This window comes from Microplitis mediator, chromosome 8 (assembly GCF_029852145.1).
Source record: "Microplitis mediator isolate UGA2020A chromosome 8, iyMicMedi2.1, whole genome shotgun sequence".
Classification (NCBI taxonomy): domain Eukaryota; kingdom Metazoa; phylum Arthropoda; class Insecta; order Hymenoptera; family Braconidae; genus Microplitis; species Microplitis mediator.
The window spans coordinates 12,453,292-12,472,874 of NC_079976.1; the positions used below are offsets into that span (position 1 = coordinate 12,453,292).

Genomic DNA, 19,583 nt, shown 5'->3' on the forward strand with positions numbered 1-19,583 from the left:
AAGTTATCATTGATTTTAAGAAAAAAATCTTGTACCAGATTGGCAGTCTATTTCTCATCTTCACTCCACCTTTAAAATTTATCTACTCTATTGGGATTCTTTAGAATCAAAAAACGATATACTCGATAAAAAGCGGAAATCTCCAAATCCCTCGAAAATCGTTTGGCAAATTATTATTCCAACAAGTAAAATTAACGATGTTTTTCATGAAGCACATAACTCTTCATCTGGTCGACATTTAGGAATCGATAAGACCCTTGACAAAATGCGTTAAAGATTCTATTGGGCAACTTGTAAACAGGATGTTGAGTTATGGTGTAAAAATTGTAAAGTCTGTTTCTCGAAAAAAGGTCCTCATCACAAAACTAAAGCAGAATATCAGATTTATAATGTAGGGTCACCATTTGAAAGAATCGCAATTGACATCCTCGGTCCAATTACCAAATCTTTATCAGGAAATCGTTTTATTTTAGTCGTCATAGATTATTTTACTAGATGGCCAGAAGCAATTCCTCTTCCAAATCACCAAACATCCACAATCGTTGAAGCATTAGTTTGTCATGTTATTTGTCGTCATGGTCTTCCTTTAGAAATTCATTCAGATCAAGGAAGAGAATTCGAATCTTTAATTTTTAAAGACTTGATGGAATATTTAGGAGTAAAGAAAACTCGAACAACTCCATTACACCCTCAATCAAACGGCTTAGTAGAATGATTGAACAGGACAATTCTTCGATATCTCTAAACATTTATCTAGAAAAATCAAGAAGATTGGGATAAATGGTTACCACTTTTCCTGTTAGCTTATCGCTCGTCTAAACCTGAAACTACAGAATTTTCTCCTGCAATGCTCATGATGGGACGTGAACTCAGGAATCCTTTAGGTCTTCTTCGAGGTTCTCCGATAGACCTCGAGAGTTCAGGGGAGTCTAAGACACTGTCTGATTTCGTAATTCAATTGAAAGAGAAAATGAACTCAATTCATAATATTACAAAAAAAAATTTGAAATTAAATCAAATGAAGCTAAATCAAATTTTGATCGAAAAATCAGTATGTTAACTTTTAAGGAAAGGAATTAGTTTGGCTCTATTTCCCCCATAGAGTCAAAGGAAAATCTCCGAAACTTCAATGCGATTAGGAGGGTCCTTATGAAAGTGAAAATAGGCTAAATGATGTAGTTTATAGAATCAGAAAAATTCCCAATGGGAAATAAAGGGTTCCCGGGATTCTGTAATCAATTAGTAAGACTAGGATATCTCTTTCAAACTGATAGAATTGACAGATTTGTCTGGACGACTTACTAAAGACTGGTATAGTCCGTATGAGAAGGCCGGCAGTGGAACCTAAATAGCCTTACTGTAGACGTCGTTGGAGAGTTCCCGAAATACTGAAAGAAAAGTCTGGCTGGGGCTCTGAACAATCTCGGTGGTAACGCTGTTTGGGAATTCCCGGGATTCTATTAGGACTGGAAATGTTCTAAGTTCGATTATTAGTTGGAGGGATGTCTGGCTGAGGGCCCAGAACGATTGGTCGTTGCAGGGGATTCTCGGGATTCCTGGGTTTTTGATGAGAGACTGGATATTTCTTTTGGTTTGAGTGAGCTCAGCTCAGATCAAAAGTCTGAATTCTTAGAACTTATCATTGGTCAACAGTATCCTGACTGGAGCTTTGGGATCCATCCGGAGTTGACATCGTCAGCATTTCTCGTTTGTTGATGGCCACGACTTCTGAGAAATAGATGGATGCCCTGGAGAGATTCCGAGGAACTTATTTTTATAAAAAAAAAAAAAATTATTAAAAGAAATTAATTAATTAAGAAAAAAAAATTAATTGAAATTCGTTGCAACGTGTATTATTCAGTATCATTGATATGTTAGCTATGGATGACATATCGGAGGATGGTCTGGATGAATCGAACGGCAGAACATTAAGCATTTAAGATCGAAATTATTGAATTGATCACGATAATGAAAGTTTATAATTAACAACTGATAAATAATAGGATGTAACGATGAAATATGTTTAAGTATAAAATTTAATAAAATGTTGGAAATACTTGTTTTGTTTCTTTATTATGTGCAGATAATATTTCCAATTTCATTGGGGAAGGAGAGAAAGAGTCCATTCCTAGTCCTTCAAGGAGGAAAGGAAGGAGTTCCTGTTCCCATCCGATACCTGTTCCCATTCCCATTGAAGATCCATTAATCAAGAGGAGGGTTAGAATTTTAATTTTATTTATTTTGATTCGTTGAATAGGAAAATAGAGTCACGTGCACTGATTAACTTCTTAGCAGAATATTTTATTTTTTTTTTATTGTCAATTCTTAGCTCAATTAAACTATAGATAATTTTTTTCATTTCTTTATTATCTTTGCGTTAGCCTACAGGGTTGTTTTTTGGCTATTGTGTTTTTTTCCCTCCAGAGTGATAGATAGGGTGTGTTGGGACCATAGCGGAATCGAACCAAGATTGCAAATGGCTTAAATTTCAATTAAGTTCGATTCTTCCAACACAATTTATTATCGGGACGATAATTTTATTGAGAAGGAGGTAGTGGAACAAATGTGAAACTGATTTTTTTAACTATTTGAATAGCTAGAAAACAAATGCCTTCTTCTCTTGTTTTTATAGATGCACGACAAAAGTCAGTCAGTCTTAATTTAACATCTTAACAGCAAACATATCTTTATTCAATAAACTATATATTGCTCTTGCTTTATTCTACTGCTGTTAATTGCGGTGTTGTTATTTCTAATATAAGTGTGTTATCATTGTAGTGTATAAGTGATATTAATTTAAGATACCAGTTACTACAATATATTTATATTGTGATGATAATTTTATCGAATTGAGCTTGCTAACTATAGAAGTATGATTGTCGTAACAATTTTCTTCTGGACATGCTGAATAAGAAATAATCAACTACTAAATAGTCACCTTAAATATACTTTTCTGTTACTGTTAACTAATATCATATCAGTTAACGAAACTGCAGTAGAGAGTGGAAGTCTGATTCAACTATGTTTTTAGGTAGATTTTTTTAAAAATCTAGGTATTGTATTTGTCCTCATGGTCGATTTTTCAAGGAATTTTGTCACAACCTATCATAATTAGTTGAGTAGAGTTCGAAAATACCATTCGTTGAAAAATTTATATATGTATGTATATATATATATATATATATATATATATATATATATATATATATATATATATATATATATATATATATATATATATATATATATATATATATATATATATATATATATGTAATAGAACCAAGTTTTGAGAACACGATTGCGCCTAGAATCCTTATCGGATCCTAATGAAATTGTTTACACTTATTCTATGGGCGATTACCACGGTTAAGTTCGAAGATGGGCTAAATCGTTCGATTAGTTTAGAAGATATGGCTGTTTCAAATTCCCACGATTTTTCAAAAAAAAAAAATTTTATCCACTTTCAAGTTCATATAACTTTAAAACTAAAACTCATAGATAATTTCTGTAAAAAGTATTTGAAAGCTTGTCTAATAAGCTTTAATTTATGACCTTAAACTTGATGTTTTGACCATTTCTTCAAATAATTTGATAGCCTTGAAAATTTTAATGGAATCAAAAAATGTTGAAAATATGGTTTCCATTCAACATCATTTATGCATTTCCCATTATAATCAAATTTCGTCAGTTGTATTTTATTGTGCACAAAATAACCTGTAAATTTCACAGCTATTTTATATTTTAAAAGTATTTCTTTTATTACTTATGATGTATCAAATGTACCTCTACGACGAATGATTATAGCTGGTCTTGTCATCACGATAGCACCTACAGTTCTTATCGGATCTTAATGAAATTTTCCACACTTATTCTATAGGCGATTATCTTGATCAAGTTCAAAGATGGGCTGAATTGTTCAAATAGTTGTGAAGTTATGGCTGTTTGAAATTTCCACGAGTTTTCGAAAAAATCAGTTTTTATTCACTGTTGAAGTTCATATAACATTAAAACTAAAACTGATAGACAATTCCAGTAAAAAGTATTTAAAAGCTTTTCTAATAAGCTTTAATTAAAGACCTTAAACTTAATGTTTTGACCATTTCTTCCAATAATATGATAGCCTTAAAAATTTTAATGGAATCAAAAAATGTTGAAAATATGGTTTTCATTTCACATAACTTATGCATTTCCCATTATAATACAATTTTGTCAGCTGTATTATAGTGTGAACAAAAAAACCTGTAAATTTCACTGCTATTTTATATTTTAAAAGTATTTTTTTTTATTATTTATGCTGTTTCAATCGTACCTGTACGTCCTATAATTATAACTGATCTTGCCGTCGTAATAGTAATTACAATTATGATCTCATACTAATTAAAATTTCTATACTTTGTTTACGTGAAGGTTAGTTTAGTACATTACCTATATAATGTTTTGTCAAATCAACTATCTGAAGTTCTCTATCGAAAATAGTCGTTGTCTCTCACTCTTAGAAAACGAGCCTAATTTCATATCATGACTATACACTAACATGTATCACAAGATATGTATGTATGAAACTTTTTATATAGATTAATTGGAAAATCTACCTTCCATTTCGGCTGCCGAATGGCCTTTTTTATAGTTCTGCAAACCATTTTTGTCTCTCTGTGTAGATTACAGAAGCATTGTAAAAAGTATAGAACGTAACGTCAAAATATTAAGCTGCTCAATAAAGTTAAGAATCCATTTTCTTGATTCACGATATATACGCACGCGCGCGCGCGCGCACGCGTGTGTGTGTGTGTGTGTGTAAAGTGATGAAACAAGAACAATGATTCTATTGTTCTACCCTTCAATAATATATTACGTCACATAACTATTATACCTAAGCTTATGTTTCTGTTATGCCAATGTTCTTATATATATATATATATATATATAGATATGAGTTTAGTTGATTGAGAATGCAGAGAATATTGTCGTATGACCCTTTGATTTTACACTCCCTCACTATAAATTATAATAGCTTTATATAATATGCATCGACTTTGCATAACCTACAAACTTCCGCGTGATTAATTTAAACTTTATTATTGTATTGTATTGTTTGTAATGTCTAGAAGTAGAATATGGGTTTCACTATAGTATAACCGAGTCACGTCTGTTTTACTATCTATCTCTCTACAGCTATATTCATATACCTATGGTATCGTATACAATAAACTACAACCTATAGAAACTATAGGGTATAGGAAAATATTTTACTTGAGAATTTAATGAAGTACAAAAGCCTAAACTTTATTATAGTTTAATCATGAGTTTGACCAACTTTTAGTAATGACTAATGATCGTTATTTTTATGATTTTTAACTTCCCGCTGAGAAAATTGGAAATTTTCAAAAATTCGGGAAGTTATTGGTTTTACCCCGATTTTCGAAAATCGAGTTTTCATCAGATGTCCACGTTTTGAAGTCCTAGAAAGCTATTCTGACTATTTTTGTGTGTGTGTGTGTGTGTATGGATGTAAACTCCTTATATCTTATTAATGAATTGATTGATTAAGATGGTTGAGGTGGCAGTCAAAAGAGTTTGTTGGCCGTCAACTTTTCTGAAAATTTTTAATCGATTGATCGAATGGACTCTAAGATATAGAAGAAATACAAAAAAAAAATATTTTTTTTCAGGTTTTTTTAAATTTTTCAGAGATAGCTCGATCGATCAATTCCAAAATCTAATCAGCACTAGAACTCAATAAAACGCGTCGATTGCCGCCCCAGCCATCTCAATCAATCTATTCGTTCGAGATAAATCGACCGAGAAAGAAATGGTGAAAAACGGTTTTCTTTCATTATCTTCGAAGAGACTCACCCGATCAATTCCAAAATTTCATCTACTCTAGAACTCAATAAAATGTGTTGACTGCCACCTTAACAGTCAAAATAGATTCATTCGTTCAACAGAAACCGTTAACGGAAGAATTAAAAAAAATTTTTTTTTTAGTTTTTTTTTAATTTCTCAAAAAACGACTCGATAAATCAATTTCAAAATTTGATCAGCTTTAGAACTTGCTAAAACGCGTCGATTACTACCTCAACAGCCTCAATCGGACAATTCGATTGAGAGATGTCGTTAGAAAAAAAATGGTTAGAAACGGTTTTTTTTTTCGATAAAAACGGCATACCAAAGTATTTTCGAGCTCAAGGAGCTTGAAAATAACGGGAAGTTTTAGGGCTGGCCCGCAGAGTCAACCGATAACCGATTTTTTTGCTTTTTTACTGGTGATTTTTATAATTTTATCTTACAGATTATTCAAGAATTAGATCTTGTACAAAATGGTAGTGTTGGAATACAAGAATTTGCTTATACTGTTTCGACAATGCCCAAGTTTGCAAGTACATTCTGGTTAAAGATTTAAAAAATTTTAATTAAATCTAAAAGTATTGGTATTAAATAATTTGTAATCTTTTAAGTACAATTTTTTTTTCTAAGATAAAAGATCCTAAACCCAATCAGTACCATTTGTTACTCACTTTAACTATCCCTAGTTAAAAAAGAAAATCAAAGAGTATTAAAAACTAATTGCATCCTTTTTAATTCTCCGCAGAGAATTAAATATAATTAAAAAGAATTCAGCATTATAAGCTTTTCATTCTATTCAATTCCCTTGACAAATTGAAGAGTCTTAAAAAGGATTCAAAGTGAAGACTTTCAAAATAGTATTAAGAACAATTCATACTTGAAAATTGTCATTATTTTTTCATTCTTCGCAGAGAATCAAACAGAATTCAGCATTATAAGCTTTTCATTCTATTTAATCCTTCATGAAGAATTGAATTGTATTAAGTAGTATTTAAAATAAAAGATTTTCAATACTACCGAATTCTCTACAGAATATTAAATAGAATCAATAAGAATTCAAATTTAGAAATTCGTAATACTTTTTAATTCTCTGCAGAGAATAAAAAATAATTCAGCATTATAAGCTTCATATTCAATTCAATCCACCATGGAGAATTAAATAGTATCAAGGAGAATCAATATTTAAAAATTTTCAATACTTCTCAATTTTCCGCAAAGAATTAAAAAGAATGAAGCATTATAAGATTTTTATTCTATTCAATCCTTCATGAAGGAATGAATAGAATGAAAAGCTTTTAATGCTGAATTCTTTTCAATTCTATTCAATTCTCTGCAGAGAATTAAAAAGTATTGAGAATTTATAAATTTGAACTCTTCTTGATTCTATTTAATTCACTGTAGAGAATTCGGTAGTATTGAAAATCTTTCATTTTAGTCCTATTTGATACTATTTAATCCTTCTTGAAGAATGAAATAGAATAAAAGGCTTGTAATGCTGAATTCTGTTTAATTCTTTGTGAGAATTAAAAAATATTGAGAATTTCTAAATTTGAATTCTTTTTGATTCTATTTAATTTTCTATAGAGAATTCGAATGTATGGAAAGTCTTTTATTTCAGATCCTATTTACTACTATTTAATCCTTCATGGGGGATTGAATAGAATAAAAAGCTTATAATGCTGAATTCTTTTTAATTAGATTTAAACCTCTGTAAAGAATTAGAAAGTATTAAAAATTTCTAATTCCGAATTCTTCTTGATTCTATTTAATTCTCTATAGAGAATTAAGTTCTCGAGCTGGTTAGATTTTAGATTATATCGATGAGCCACTTCAAAGAGAAATGAAAAAAACCGTTTTCCTCTATTTCTTTACCAACGATATCTCTTGAACGCATCAACAGATTGAGATGGTTGAGGTGGCAATCGAATCGCTTTATTGTGTTCCAGAGCTAATTAGATTTTGAAATCGATCGAACGAGCCGTTTCTGAAAAATTAAAAAAAAACTAAAAAAAAAATTTTTTTTAATGTATTTCTTCAATATCTTAGAGTCTATCTAATCGATCGATCTAAAATTTTTAGGAAAGTTGACGGCCAAAAAACTCTTCCGATTGCCACCTCAACCATCTCAATCGGTCGATTCATTAAAAAGATATGCAGAGTTTACATCTATACATCCACACTCACACACCTACACACACACATACATACAGATAATCGGACATCATCCTGAAAATAGTCAGAATAGCTCCCTAGGACCTCAAAACGTTGACATCTGATGAAAATTCGATTTTCGAAAATCGAGGTGAAAACAATAACTTCCCAAATTTTCGAAAATTTACAATTTTCTTAGCGAGAAGTTAAAAAACTGGTTGTACCAAAGAGTATTCAAAATTAGTCAATATAAAAATTTTATTTATTGAAATCCTTTATGAATATTTGAGTAAAGTGAAAGTTATTATTTTATTAATCATCGCTACTTCCATCATCACTTTCTGATTTTTCATATAAAATTTGCCGATAATTTTTAACTTCCCGCTGAGAAAATCGACGATTTTCAAAGGTTCGGGAAGTTATTGGTTTCACCTCGCAGGTGGTAGGATGCTATTCTGACATTTTCAGATCGATGTCTGTATGTATGTATGTGTGTATGTGTATGTGTGTGTGTGTGTGTGTGTGTGTGTGTGTGTGTGTGTGTGTGTGTGTGTGTGTGTGTGTGTGTGTGTGTGTGTGTGTGTGCGTGCGTGTGTGTATGTGTGTGTGTGTGTGTGTGTGTGTGTGTGTGTGTGTGTGTGTGTGTGTGTGTGTGTGTGTGTGTGTGTGTGCGCGTGCGTGCGTGTGTGTATGTGTGTGTGTGTGTGTGTGTGTGTGTGTGTGTGTGCATTCAAATGATCCCTTCTGAACTTAGATTTTCAAAAAATGTTAGATCATTTAATCAAATAGACTCTGAGATATTTAAGAAATACGAAAAAAAAAAAAATTTTTTTTTTCGTTTTTTTTTTACATTTTGAAAAGTGTTGGATCGATCAATTCCAAAATCTAATCAGCTCTAGAACTCGATAAAAGCATTCGATTGCTGCCAAGAACGTCCCAATCAGATAATCCGTTCGAGAGATATCGTCGACGGAATAATAATTGTTTAATCAATATCTGATTTTTCATTGAATAACATCATAGTTACTGGACAACATTATTCAATACTAATATGTTCTTCTTATATAAGTCATTGAAAGTGACTGCCTAAAAATCGTCATGTTCGCTCGTATCAGGATATACTTACACGATATAGATACAAGGTAAAACCTTATTTTTGAGCTAATTATTGAACATAATAGTGAACAAATATAAAAAATTCATTAACTATTTTAGATTATAAATTTTTAAACTTTAACATAAAACACAACGCTTTTGAGCTTGAAAACCGGGGAAAAAAGATTTTACATGATCATATATAATCATATATGTTCATATACAATTTATATTTGATCATATAAGATATATATAAAAATTATATATGATCACATAAAAGCCTATATGATCTTGTAAAGTTCCTATAAGAATTAATATACTCTCGTGAGGACTTTTTAAAAATTGATATGACTTATATAAAGTTATATATAACTTTATAAAAGTACTAGATAAAGTTTTATATGCTTGTATATAATTATATATGATCATATAAAATTTCATATGATCTTATGAAAATCTTATAAGAATTTATATAGTTTTGTAATGATTTTATAAAAATTGATGTTATTTTATATAATCCCGAGAAAAAGTTCTTATAGAATCATATATAAACATATGTGTTTATATATGATTATATGAAAGCTTACATAAAATTCTTATAAGAATTCATATGATCTTATAAGAATTTTATAACAATTGATGTGATTTTATATAAAGTTATATATCTTTATAACAATACCAGGTAAAGTTTCATATGCTTATATATAATTATATATGATCATATAAAAGCTCATACAATCTTATAAAATTCTTATAAGAATTAATATAATTTTATAAGCATTTTATAATAGTTGATATGATTTTTTACAAAGTTATACATGAGTTTATAACATTACCAGATAAAATGTTATACATTATATGCAGTCATATATGATTATATAAAAACTCATATGATCTTATAAAATTCTTACAATAATTCGTATAATCTTATAAAATTCTTCTTCGAATTCAGACAATTAATGAAAATTGATGTGATTTTATGTGAAATTATGAATAAATTTGTATAAGTACAAAAGAGTTTAATACGGTTATATAAAATCATATATGATTATATAAAAGTTTATATAGTTTTATGATTCTTATATATCAATTTCTATGGTCTTATAAGCAGGTTATTTTAAAGAAATTTATAATTTTATATAAAACACTAATGTGATAAAATTTGATCATATTTGGTGCATTATTGATGTAGGATGTATCAATTTGATTATTTGATCCAAGTCATGCTATAGATTGTCAAATACTTATAAGGGTAAAGCAGACTAGAGAACCAGACGGCAATCAAGAGATCATCAAAGTTGAGCAGCATTGAGGCAGAACATTAGTTGGATAAGTGACCCCTTGGCAAAATAGCAGTTAACCGATAGATATTTTTTTTTTTTGTTCATGCATGACTATATATAATTATATATCATCAAATCCTGCCAATTTTGAGATCTAATCATATAAAATTTATTGTATATATGATTAGGTAAAATTATTTTTTACCGGGTATATCTAACTTTATATGATTATATAAGATTTTATATGATTATACACTTATCCAAAAAATTAAAGGAACAAGAAAATTTTATAAATTTTTTAGTGATTTTTGGAAGGCTGTATTTTCGTGAAAAATGATCGTATCGAAGAAATTAAAAAAGCAAATTGAAGCTTGAAATCTCTAGTTTTAAGATCTTCCAGCAAAATATTTTTTTTAACCACGGTTTTTGCGGAATCATAAGAAAAAGGTCGAGACAAAATTTTTCTAAATTTTTTGGTTTTGTTTTTTAGGTCTACGGGGCCGGAAAAAATTTTTTCAAGAAAACGAATTCATGTCTTGTTTAGGAAATTTATTCAGCTACAATTTGCGTTTTTTTTTCTCTGTACGACAATTTGCGGCTGAGATATCAGCCTTCAAATGAAAAAGGATCCTTTTGACTTTGATTATTGATATCTCAGCAAGTAATGGTCACACAGTTATTTAAAGGGCAGTTTAATAAACTTGAATAAATCCCCTACAAGCTTCATTTTCGATTTTTTCAAAAAAAAATTTTTTTTCATTCTTGATATCCATTTGAAAAACCCACAAAAAATGGCCATTTTCTGGTTTTTTAGTCAACTACAAGTTTTACAAAACAATTAAAGGAACAAGTTTTGTTCCTTAATTTGTGTAATCATTACCAAAATGAAAAAATTAATTTTTTTTTTTTTCTTTAATTTTTGCGTTAGTTATTCAGTAAATGTAAGGTGAAGAGGAAAAAAAAAAAATTTTTTTTTCCGAAAAACGAAAAAAAAGTAACCCCTCGAATAAAACGTAAAAAAAAATAAATAAAATGTAAAAAAATTCTTGTTTGGTCTCGTTTTTGGGAAAAATTTTTTTTTTTCCTCTTTACCTTACATTTACTGAATAACTAACGCAAAAATAAAAGAAAATAAAAAAAAAATTAATGTTGTCATTTTGGTTATGATAACACAAATTAAGGCACAAAACTTGTTCCTTCAATTGTTTTGTAAGACTTTGAGCAATCGGTCCGGACAAACGGTTCAATGGATCAATGTGAAAATTTCCAGGGTTTTTGAGGGTATATTAAGCTGTAAAATTACCTGGCAACATTATTTTTTTATCGATATTTGCCGAGTAGCGATGAGTCGACTAAAAAACCAGAAAATGGCCATTTTTTAAGGGTTTTTCAAATGGATATCAAGGATGAAAAAAAATTTTTTTTTTCTCAAAATCGAAAATGAAGCTTGTAGGGAATTTATTCAAGTTTCTTAAACTGTCCTTTAAATTACTGTGCGGCCATTATTTGCTGAGATATCAATAATCAAAGACGAAAGGATCCTTTTTCTTTTGAAGGCTGTTATCTCAGAAGCAAATTGACGTATAGAGAAACAAAAAAAGCAAGTTGGAGCTGAACAATTTTTGTTTTTCCGATACGATCAGTTTTCACGAAAATACAGCCTTCCAAAAATTACTAAAAAATTTATAAAATTTGTTTGTTCCTTTAATTTTTTGGATTAGTGTATAACGTAACATCTAGGTCACCAATGTAATATCACTCAGTCATTAACATGCATATAATCTCGATGTCACATTTACGTCACAAATTTGACGTACCATGTACCCCCCATGGAAAAAATTTATATGTTGAATATATTAAAAATATATTTCTACATATAAATCATGTATAAACGTAATATAACAAAAATATACTGAATATATAAGCGAATATATGCTACATATAAAAAAAATACAAATAGAATATATATGGAATATATAACTTTTGGCCGATTTTCGTATATATAAAATATGTGTTCAATGTAATGAAGTGATATGTATAATATATATTGTATGGATAATCATAAAGGCAGTAAAAGTTCAAAGAAATATATACAAAATATATTGGCTTTATATTTTAAATATAATTGATAGAGTACATTTTGAATATATGTAAAATATATTTAGTTTCTAAGGAAAATATAATAATTAAATATAACCAAAATATATGTGACGTACAATTGAATTATATTAAAAATATAAGTAGGTACTTCTAAAAGAAATATATGCAGATTATAGTTGGTGCATATATGAAATGTGAAGAATGATATATAAACTAAATATAATGAAAATATATACAAAATATAAGCCGAACATATGATTGAAATGTATAAAGAATATATTCCGAGAAAAATGATTCCAAAATGACTAGGCGGACCTATGATGGAGTTTTCTTTGGGAAATTTGGGCCTGAAAAGTTAGGGGAGGTAACCTGCAGGGGCACCAAGAAAAACCGGTCCAAATTAATTTGTCACACGGGTTTTTGTAGGAGTTTTTTTTAGGAGAAATTTAACCTGAAAGAAATAATTGAGGTCAGTAGTGGAGGTTTCTGAGAGGAAAACTCCAAAATGACCGTGAAGACCGTCATTAAAGTCTTCGTAACAAAAATTTGGGCCTGAAAAATATAGGAGTAGTAACTTGCGAGGGTGCCTTCAAAAAAAGTTCCAAAAGTGTCATAGGGGCCTTTGTGGGCGTCTTCCTAGACAAAATTTAGGCCTGGAAAAAATATGACTGATTACCTGGCTCTTATAAAAATTTTCGACTTTTTTGTCCAGGCACTTTTGTTGGTTACAATCCCTATTTTTTTCAGGCACAAATTTCTTCTAGAAAGACTCCTACAAAAACCCGTGACAAATTTGGATCGGTTTTTCTAGGCACCCCTGCAGGTTACCTCCCCTAACTTTCCAGGCCCAAATTTTCCAAAGAAAACTCCATCATAGGTCCCCCTAGTCATTTTGGAATCATTTTTCTCGAAATACATTCTTTATACATTTCAATCATATGTTCGGCTTATATTTTGTATATATTTTCAATATATTTAGTTTATATATCATTCTTTGTATTTTATATATACACCTACTATAATCTGCATATAATTTTTTTTAGAAGTACCCTGCTTATAAAATCCGATAGATTCTTATAGCTGTATGTATAAGACCCTATACTTAACTATAGCACTTCTCATAGAACTCATTCATTCTTATAAAATCTCTTTGGGAATTTATGAGAACCTATTGGATCCTATGAGATTTTCTAAACAGGGTACCTTCTTATATTTTTAATATAATTCAAATATATGTCACATATATTTTGGTTGTATTTAATTATCATATTTTTCTTATAAACTAAATATATTTTACATATATTTACAATATATTCTATCAATTGTATTTTAAATATAAAGCCAATATATTTTGTATATATTTCTCCAAGCTTTTACTGCCTTTGTGATTATCCATACAAAATATATCATACATATAACTTCATTATATTGAGCATATATTTTATATATACGAAAATCGGCCAAAAGTTATATATTCCATATATTTTCTATTTATATTTTTTTTATATGTAGCATATATTCGCTTATATTTTCAGTATATTTGACATATATTTTTGTTATATTACGTTTATATATGATTTATATGTAGAAATATATTTTTAATATATTCAACATATAAATTTTTTCCATGGGGGACATTACAATTTATATCATGGAGACTAGATAAGGAGCACGAACTCAAACGGGAGAATTGTCAGAATCTGCCCACTAAAATAGTACATGCTAGGTTTCCTTTTTTCACCACTAGCGTCGCTAATAAGTTCTATTTTTATAAAAAAATAAAAAATGGGTCGAGTGTGTGCTATTAAAAATTGTAGTAGTGGAAGTGCGGCTGATAAAAAACGTCGGAGTGAATTAAATCTAAAAAGCCCAAGATTTTTTAAGGTACCACAAGTAAGTAAAAATATTAAAAGATAAATAAAATTTAAAAAATTATTTTAATGAAATAAAAATTATTTTCTCTTATTACATTAAAATAAATTTTTTTCAAGTTATTTATTATATTGAATAATTCATGTATGTCAAATTATGTCAATAGTAACCGTCTAGTTTTTAAAAACAAAATAATTCATCATGTTAAAAAATTTTATGTTCTATCTTCTTCAATTTTTTGAACTTAATTTTTTCATACGCAAATTAATGTACTTAATTTAAAAATAATGTTCTCGATTATACTCAAATATAACTTAAAAATATCCTACTGCCGCGGTATGTAATTTTTGTTAATTAATGAAAAAATATATTGTATTTTTCTTCATTTCGTGTATGAATAGTGTCCATTAAAACGTCAGCAGTGGATAAACTCGTTAACAACAGAATTAAACAACCGTCAGTATGTTTGTGATTTGCATTTTCAAAATGATGCAATTCAAAATTCTTATCTCACAAATTTACCAAACGGTGAAGTTAACAAAATCGTAAAAGGTAGAATAACACGTATCCCGGGATCAGTTGCATTGATAGTCAATGTCAAACAATCTTCAATTATTGGTGACTGTAAAATCCAAGCTTTGAATGAGACATCAAAGATACGTCAATTAATCGATGAGCAACATGAACAAAACCTGCAGTTTCAAGCTATTGGAGAACACCAGGGTCAATTGTTGTATGAGATATCAGAGAAGCCTAAATCACTACATGAGAAACATGAACAAAATCAACAGCAACAAGTAATTGAAGAGGACCGAGATCAATCGTTGAATAAGACATCGGAGGAGCTTGGATCACTACATGAACAAGATCAGCAGCAGCAGCCAGTTATTGAAGAACACCAGGACCAATCTTCAAATGAAACATTTGAGAAGCCTAAGTCAGTAACTGAACAAGATCAGCAGCAGTAAGCAATCGAAGAACAATTTAACTTTGATGACGTGAGAATAGAAAACCAGGAGCAATCACATCACAAGAATCAAGAAAATGAACAAATCAATAACATTTTACCGCAATATAGATTACCAGTGAAACGGAAATTAAAATATCCTGATGAAAATGAAACGTTAAAGCGTCAAAAATATTCTGAGCATGATATTGATATTAACCGTCAAGTAAGTATAATTTTTTGTAATCATATCTTAATTAACTTTTTCAATAATTTAACAAAAATGTTAAAGAACAATTTTTATACCATAAGTTATAAATATTTAAATATAAAATCTGTATTGTTTACCGAAATATCAAACGGAATTTTATTATTCTAGATAAATTTTGATAATGATACTGAAGTTATGGTCATCATTATTGAGCTGAACAAGTTGTTCCCAATTGGTTGGAGCTTTGTAATTGGTATTAATCAATTAATAGCAATTCAGTTTGATCGTATTAAATTTAAAGAAAGAGTACGGTTGATCCTAAATGACGATCAATTTGCATCGGTAAAATATCATATAATTCAGCTATTTATTAAAAAAAAAAAAGAGCTTTGTTTTAATTCTTTAATGAGTTAAAACCTTGAATGCAATTTAATTTTATTTGTTATAGGTTACATTTTTAGAAAATTATAAAAAAGAAATTGATGGACAAATAAAATCAGTCAATGATTTAATTGAATGTTTAAGATCTATGGAACAAAAAAAATTATGCACTAGAACTGGATTTGATAAAAAAAGGTATTTTATACAATTAAATCGTTTTTGTAATTACATTATAAAGTACAAGGGTACTGAAATATCGAAAATGTTAATATTTACTAAATAAATAATTGGTTAATTGTTTTAAACTAGTTATTCATTAAAATGTCATGCTGACGTGACTGAAAAATACAAACGTTGCCAAGCTTGTCCGAGATGTCAAGAATGTCAAAAACTACGTTTAAATTTACAAAAAGTAGAAAAAGGTCGAATCCTTAATACTGAGAACAAAATGAAAAGAAAAACTTCTAAAGCTACCAATTTGGAATTATATAAAAAACAAAACGTATTCAACAACAGGTATGATTAATTTTTTAGCCAGTTTTTTTTTACAAAAGGTTATTATTATCGTTGTAATTTACTCAATAATATATTTCTCATTCTTACACAGAATCCAATCTTAAAATTATCATTGAAATTGAGTATTTTTCAATTTCTGCGTTGATAATTACTTTTTTTATTATTACTGAAAATTGTTCCATTTTTTTGTTAATAAGTTATTTTAAATATTTTTAGCTAAAATTATCTACATTAAAATTACGTAGTATTCAAAGAAAAACAAAAACTGTGTATGAAGGCCAATTTAATAATAAAATTTCTTTGCTACCAAAACAACAACAGACAACAGTGAGAATGTGTTTTGAAAACTCCGAAAAGAAGGGCCCAACTGGCAGAAGATATGAAGTTGAATGGATTTATGAATGTCTTCTCATACGAATGAAAAGCACTTGTACGTACAATATGATACAAGCAACAAATATAATTCCTCTACCAACTATTGACAAGTTATCGAAGTATATACAAAAAATTAGTTCGTTGATCTTTAGATTTTTACCCGAAACGTTTGACATCCTACGGAAAAAAGGAGAATCAATGGCATTTGAAGATAAAATTGGCCAAATATCAGCTGGTGAGGTTAAACTTATGGAAAATATTGAGTTTAATAAACAAATAGCTGAGTATACTGGTTTTGTTGATCTTGGAAAGTATACATCTGAATCTGATAGTGACGTTCCTGGAGATAAGGCTCTCGTTTTTATGTTTGTACCGTATCGGGGAAATTCTGCTCAACCTTTAGGATGCTTTATCACTAAAAATTGTATAACTAGTGAAGTTCTTCATAAGTTATTTTTAGAATGCATTATACATGTAGAAAATGCTGGTTTTCGTGTGAATCCTCTAGTAACTGACGCTGCTCAATGGAATAGAGGAGTTTGGACGAAATTAGGAGTTGACACAAATAACATCAGTTGTGAACATCCATGTGACTCTAGCCGTAGATTATATATGATATCAGACTTCCCACATTTAGTAAAATGTTTTCGAAATGGATTGGTTGAGTTAGATGAATTTGAGATAATTATTGGACTAATTTTTCCACAATTTAGCATAGAGTTTTTTTTATGAAAAGCTAAATAGTTTCTAAGTACGTTATATAAATAACGTTGAAAAGCTGTCTTATATGTGATAACTAGTGAGGTTTAAAATAATGTGTTTATAATTTTTAATAATTTTTTATATTCCGATAATTAAAGTAATGTTATTTTCTGATAGACACCTGTAGGAGTAGTCAAAAAAAAAATATTGGGAAAATCTTTTGCTAATATGAAAAACCTAATTTGGCAACAACTTACAAACTAACACCTGCACATTTAGATCATAAACTCTATCAAAAAATGTCTGTTCCAATGGCTTATCAGGTATAATGATGATTTTTTAATGGCTTTAGATCATAATGAATAAATTGTAATATTAACAGTTGTACTCACGCGAAGTTCGTTGTGCAATGACGATTTTACGAGAAAATGGAAATGAAAAATTTGAAGGCTCAGAACCAACCGAGAAATTTATCAAAATAATTGATGATGGCATCCAAGCTATGACTTCGCACGATGCTAAGAACGCACTATACTTTAAGGATACTTGTGAACAAAAGAAGGTAATGAAGATTATAATTTAATTGATAGAATTAATTACATCTTTTCATATGGCAATATTTTTTACTGTGAATACTTTATTACAAGAGTTTTTGTGTAAAAATTTTCTTTTTCTAAATAGTAATTATCCTGCATAATTAATTAACCTCATGTTATCAAAAATTAACTTTTTTATAGCAACGAAAACATTTGTAGTCAAGACATTTGAATTTTATAACTTAAGCCAAAATTACAAAATTTTCGTAATCTAATAAACAATGAGGAGTAACTAATTTTTTGATTGATCAATTACTTTAACGACATTCTTTATGAAAATAGCTGATTTATTTTCTTTTTTTTTTTTTCAATAATAAAGCATGAGCAATAAAAAAATTTTTTTTAAGGTTTATTTAGAATTTATCTTTAATTACAAATTACGAAATATCTGTATCATTTCTTCCTTGAAAAAAAAAATTGAACATATTTTTATCTAATCACTAATTTGCTTCATTACATCTTTGGGGTTTAAAATATCGATTTTTTTAATCGAAAAAAATATAAAATAAAAGTTTTTAAAAAATTCTGGAGCCAATGATTAAATCTTTTAATATACTGACTATACTTATAATACACAGAAAGATAAAAATTCTTCATTGAAGTACTTACTTTCTTGACTCAAGAAAATATTTAGGAAAACGAAAATTATTTTGGTTGAAGTAAAATTTTCTTGAGTCTCCGCAAAATATTTTCTTGCTCCAAAACAACCTAGGATTTCCTTAAAAGTTTCTTGTTGTAAGTAAATTATTTTTTCTGTGTATTGTAATTAATAAAATAGATATAAATATTTGGAAATGCTTTAATTTACTTCCAGGTATTATTTCGCTTTCAGATTTAGTTTATATTTTGTTGGAGTTTAGGGATTATCAAAGCAGGAGAATTGGTAGGGTTATAAGTAATAACACTTGGTTTAACTACACAGATATATATATATATATATATATATATATATATTAGAGTGGTCGTTAAAAATTAATTTTCTTGAGGCACCCCCTAAAAAGTTTCCTTTTGATGAAAAAACACTAGGAAAATATTTTATAAATTTTTTAAGTCAAAATAACACGTGCCTCAAGACGATTTAAGTTGATTTTTGAGTATAATCATGTTTTTTGAGGATTTCTTATAATAAATACGATTTTATACAAAATGTAAAGAATTACAGAACCCGAATTCATGAGAATACGATAGTTACTAAAAATAACAGGAAATATTCCAAATAGTAAGGTGTGTTAATTAAAAAAAAATTCATGATACTTTAATTAATAATTTCATTTTATTACAAAATTCATACAAATTTCATTTTAAAATTTAGTTTTCATCATTCCAATCCTTGAGTAAACTTTTTTTCGTTATCTTGATGCCTTTACTTCTGTAATCATCTAAAATTTGAATGAGGAATTGCTTTTGTTCTTCATCTTTCGTGAATAAATCGTTGTACTCTTGCATTAGTTTAACACCTCGTTCTGCAACATCGTTAACTACTGATAAATTTGTTACAGCCGTCAAAC

General features: G+C 28.7%; 1 protein-coding gene across 3 annotated transcripts in view; it reads left to right on the top strand.

Moving 5' to 3' along the window:
* Positions 1–14,660: 14,660 nt before the first annotated feature.
* Positions 14,661–19,583, top strand: part of LOC130673502 (uncharacterized) — a 41,158-nt gene continuing 36,235 nt past the window's right edge. The window contains exons 1-8 of one of the 3 annotated variants that reach the window (XR_008990895.1): positions 14,661–15,520; positions 15,674–15,847; positions 15,954–16,081; positions 16,196–16,402; positions 16,619–16,832; positions 16,915–17,576; positions 17,657–17,802; positions 17,862–18,249. Coding sequence is in view for 1 of the 3 variants with exons in the window: in XM_057478525.1 (XP_057334508.1) it covers positions 15,701–15,847; positions 15,954–16,081; positions 16,196–16,402; positions 16,619–16,622 (486 nt within the window). In the remaining 2 variants the exon portion in view is untranslated. Of the gene's footprint in view, positions 15,521–15,673; positions 15,848–15,953; positions 16,082–16,195; positions 16,403–16,618; positions 17,577–17,656; positions 17,803–17,861; positions 18,250–19,583 lie in introns of those variants that run through there. The other 2 variants (XR_008990894.1, XM_057478525.1) reach the window with 2 other exon arrangements.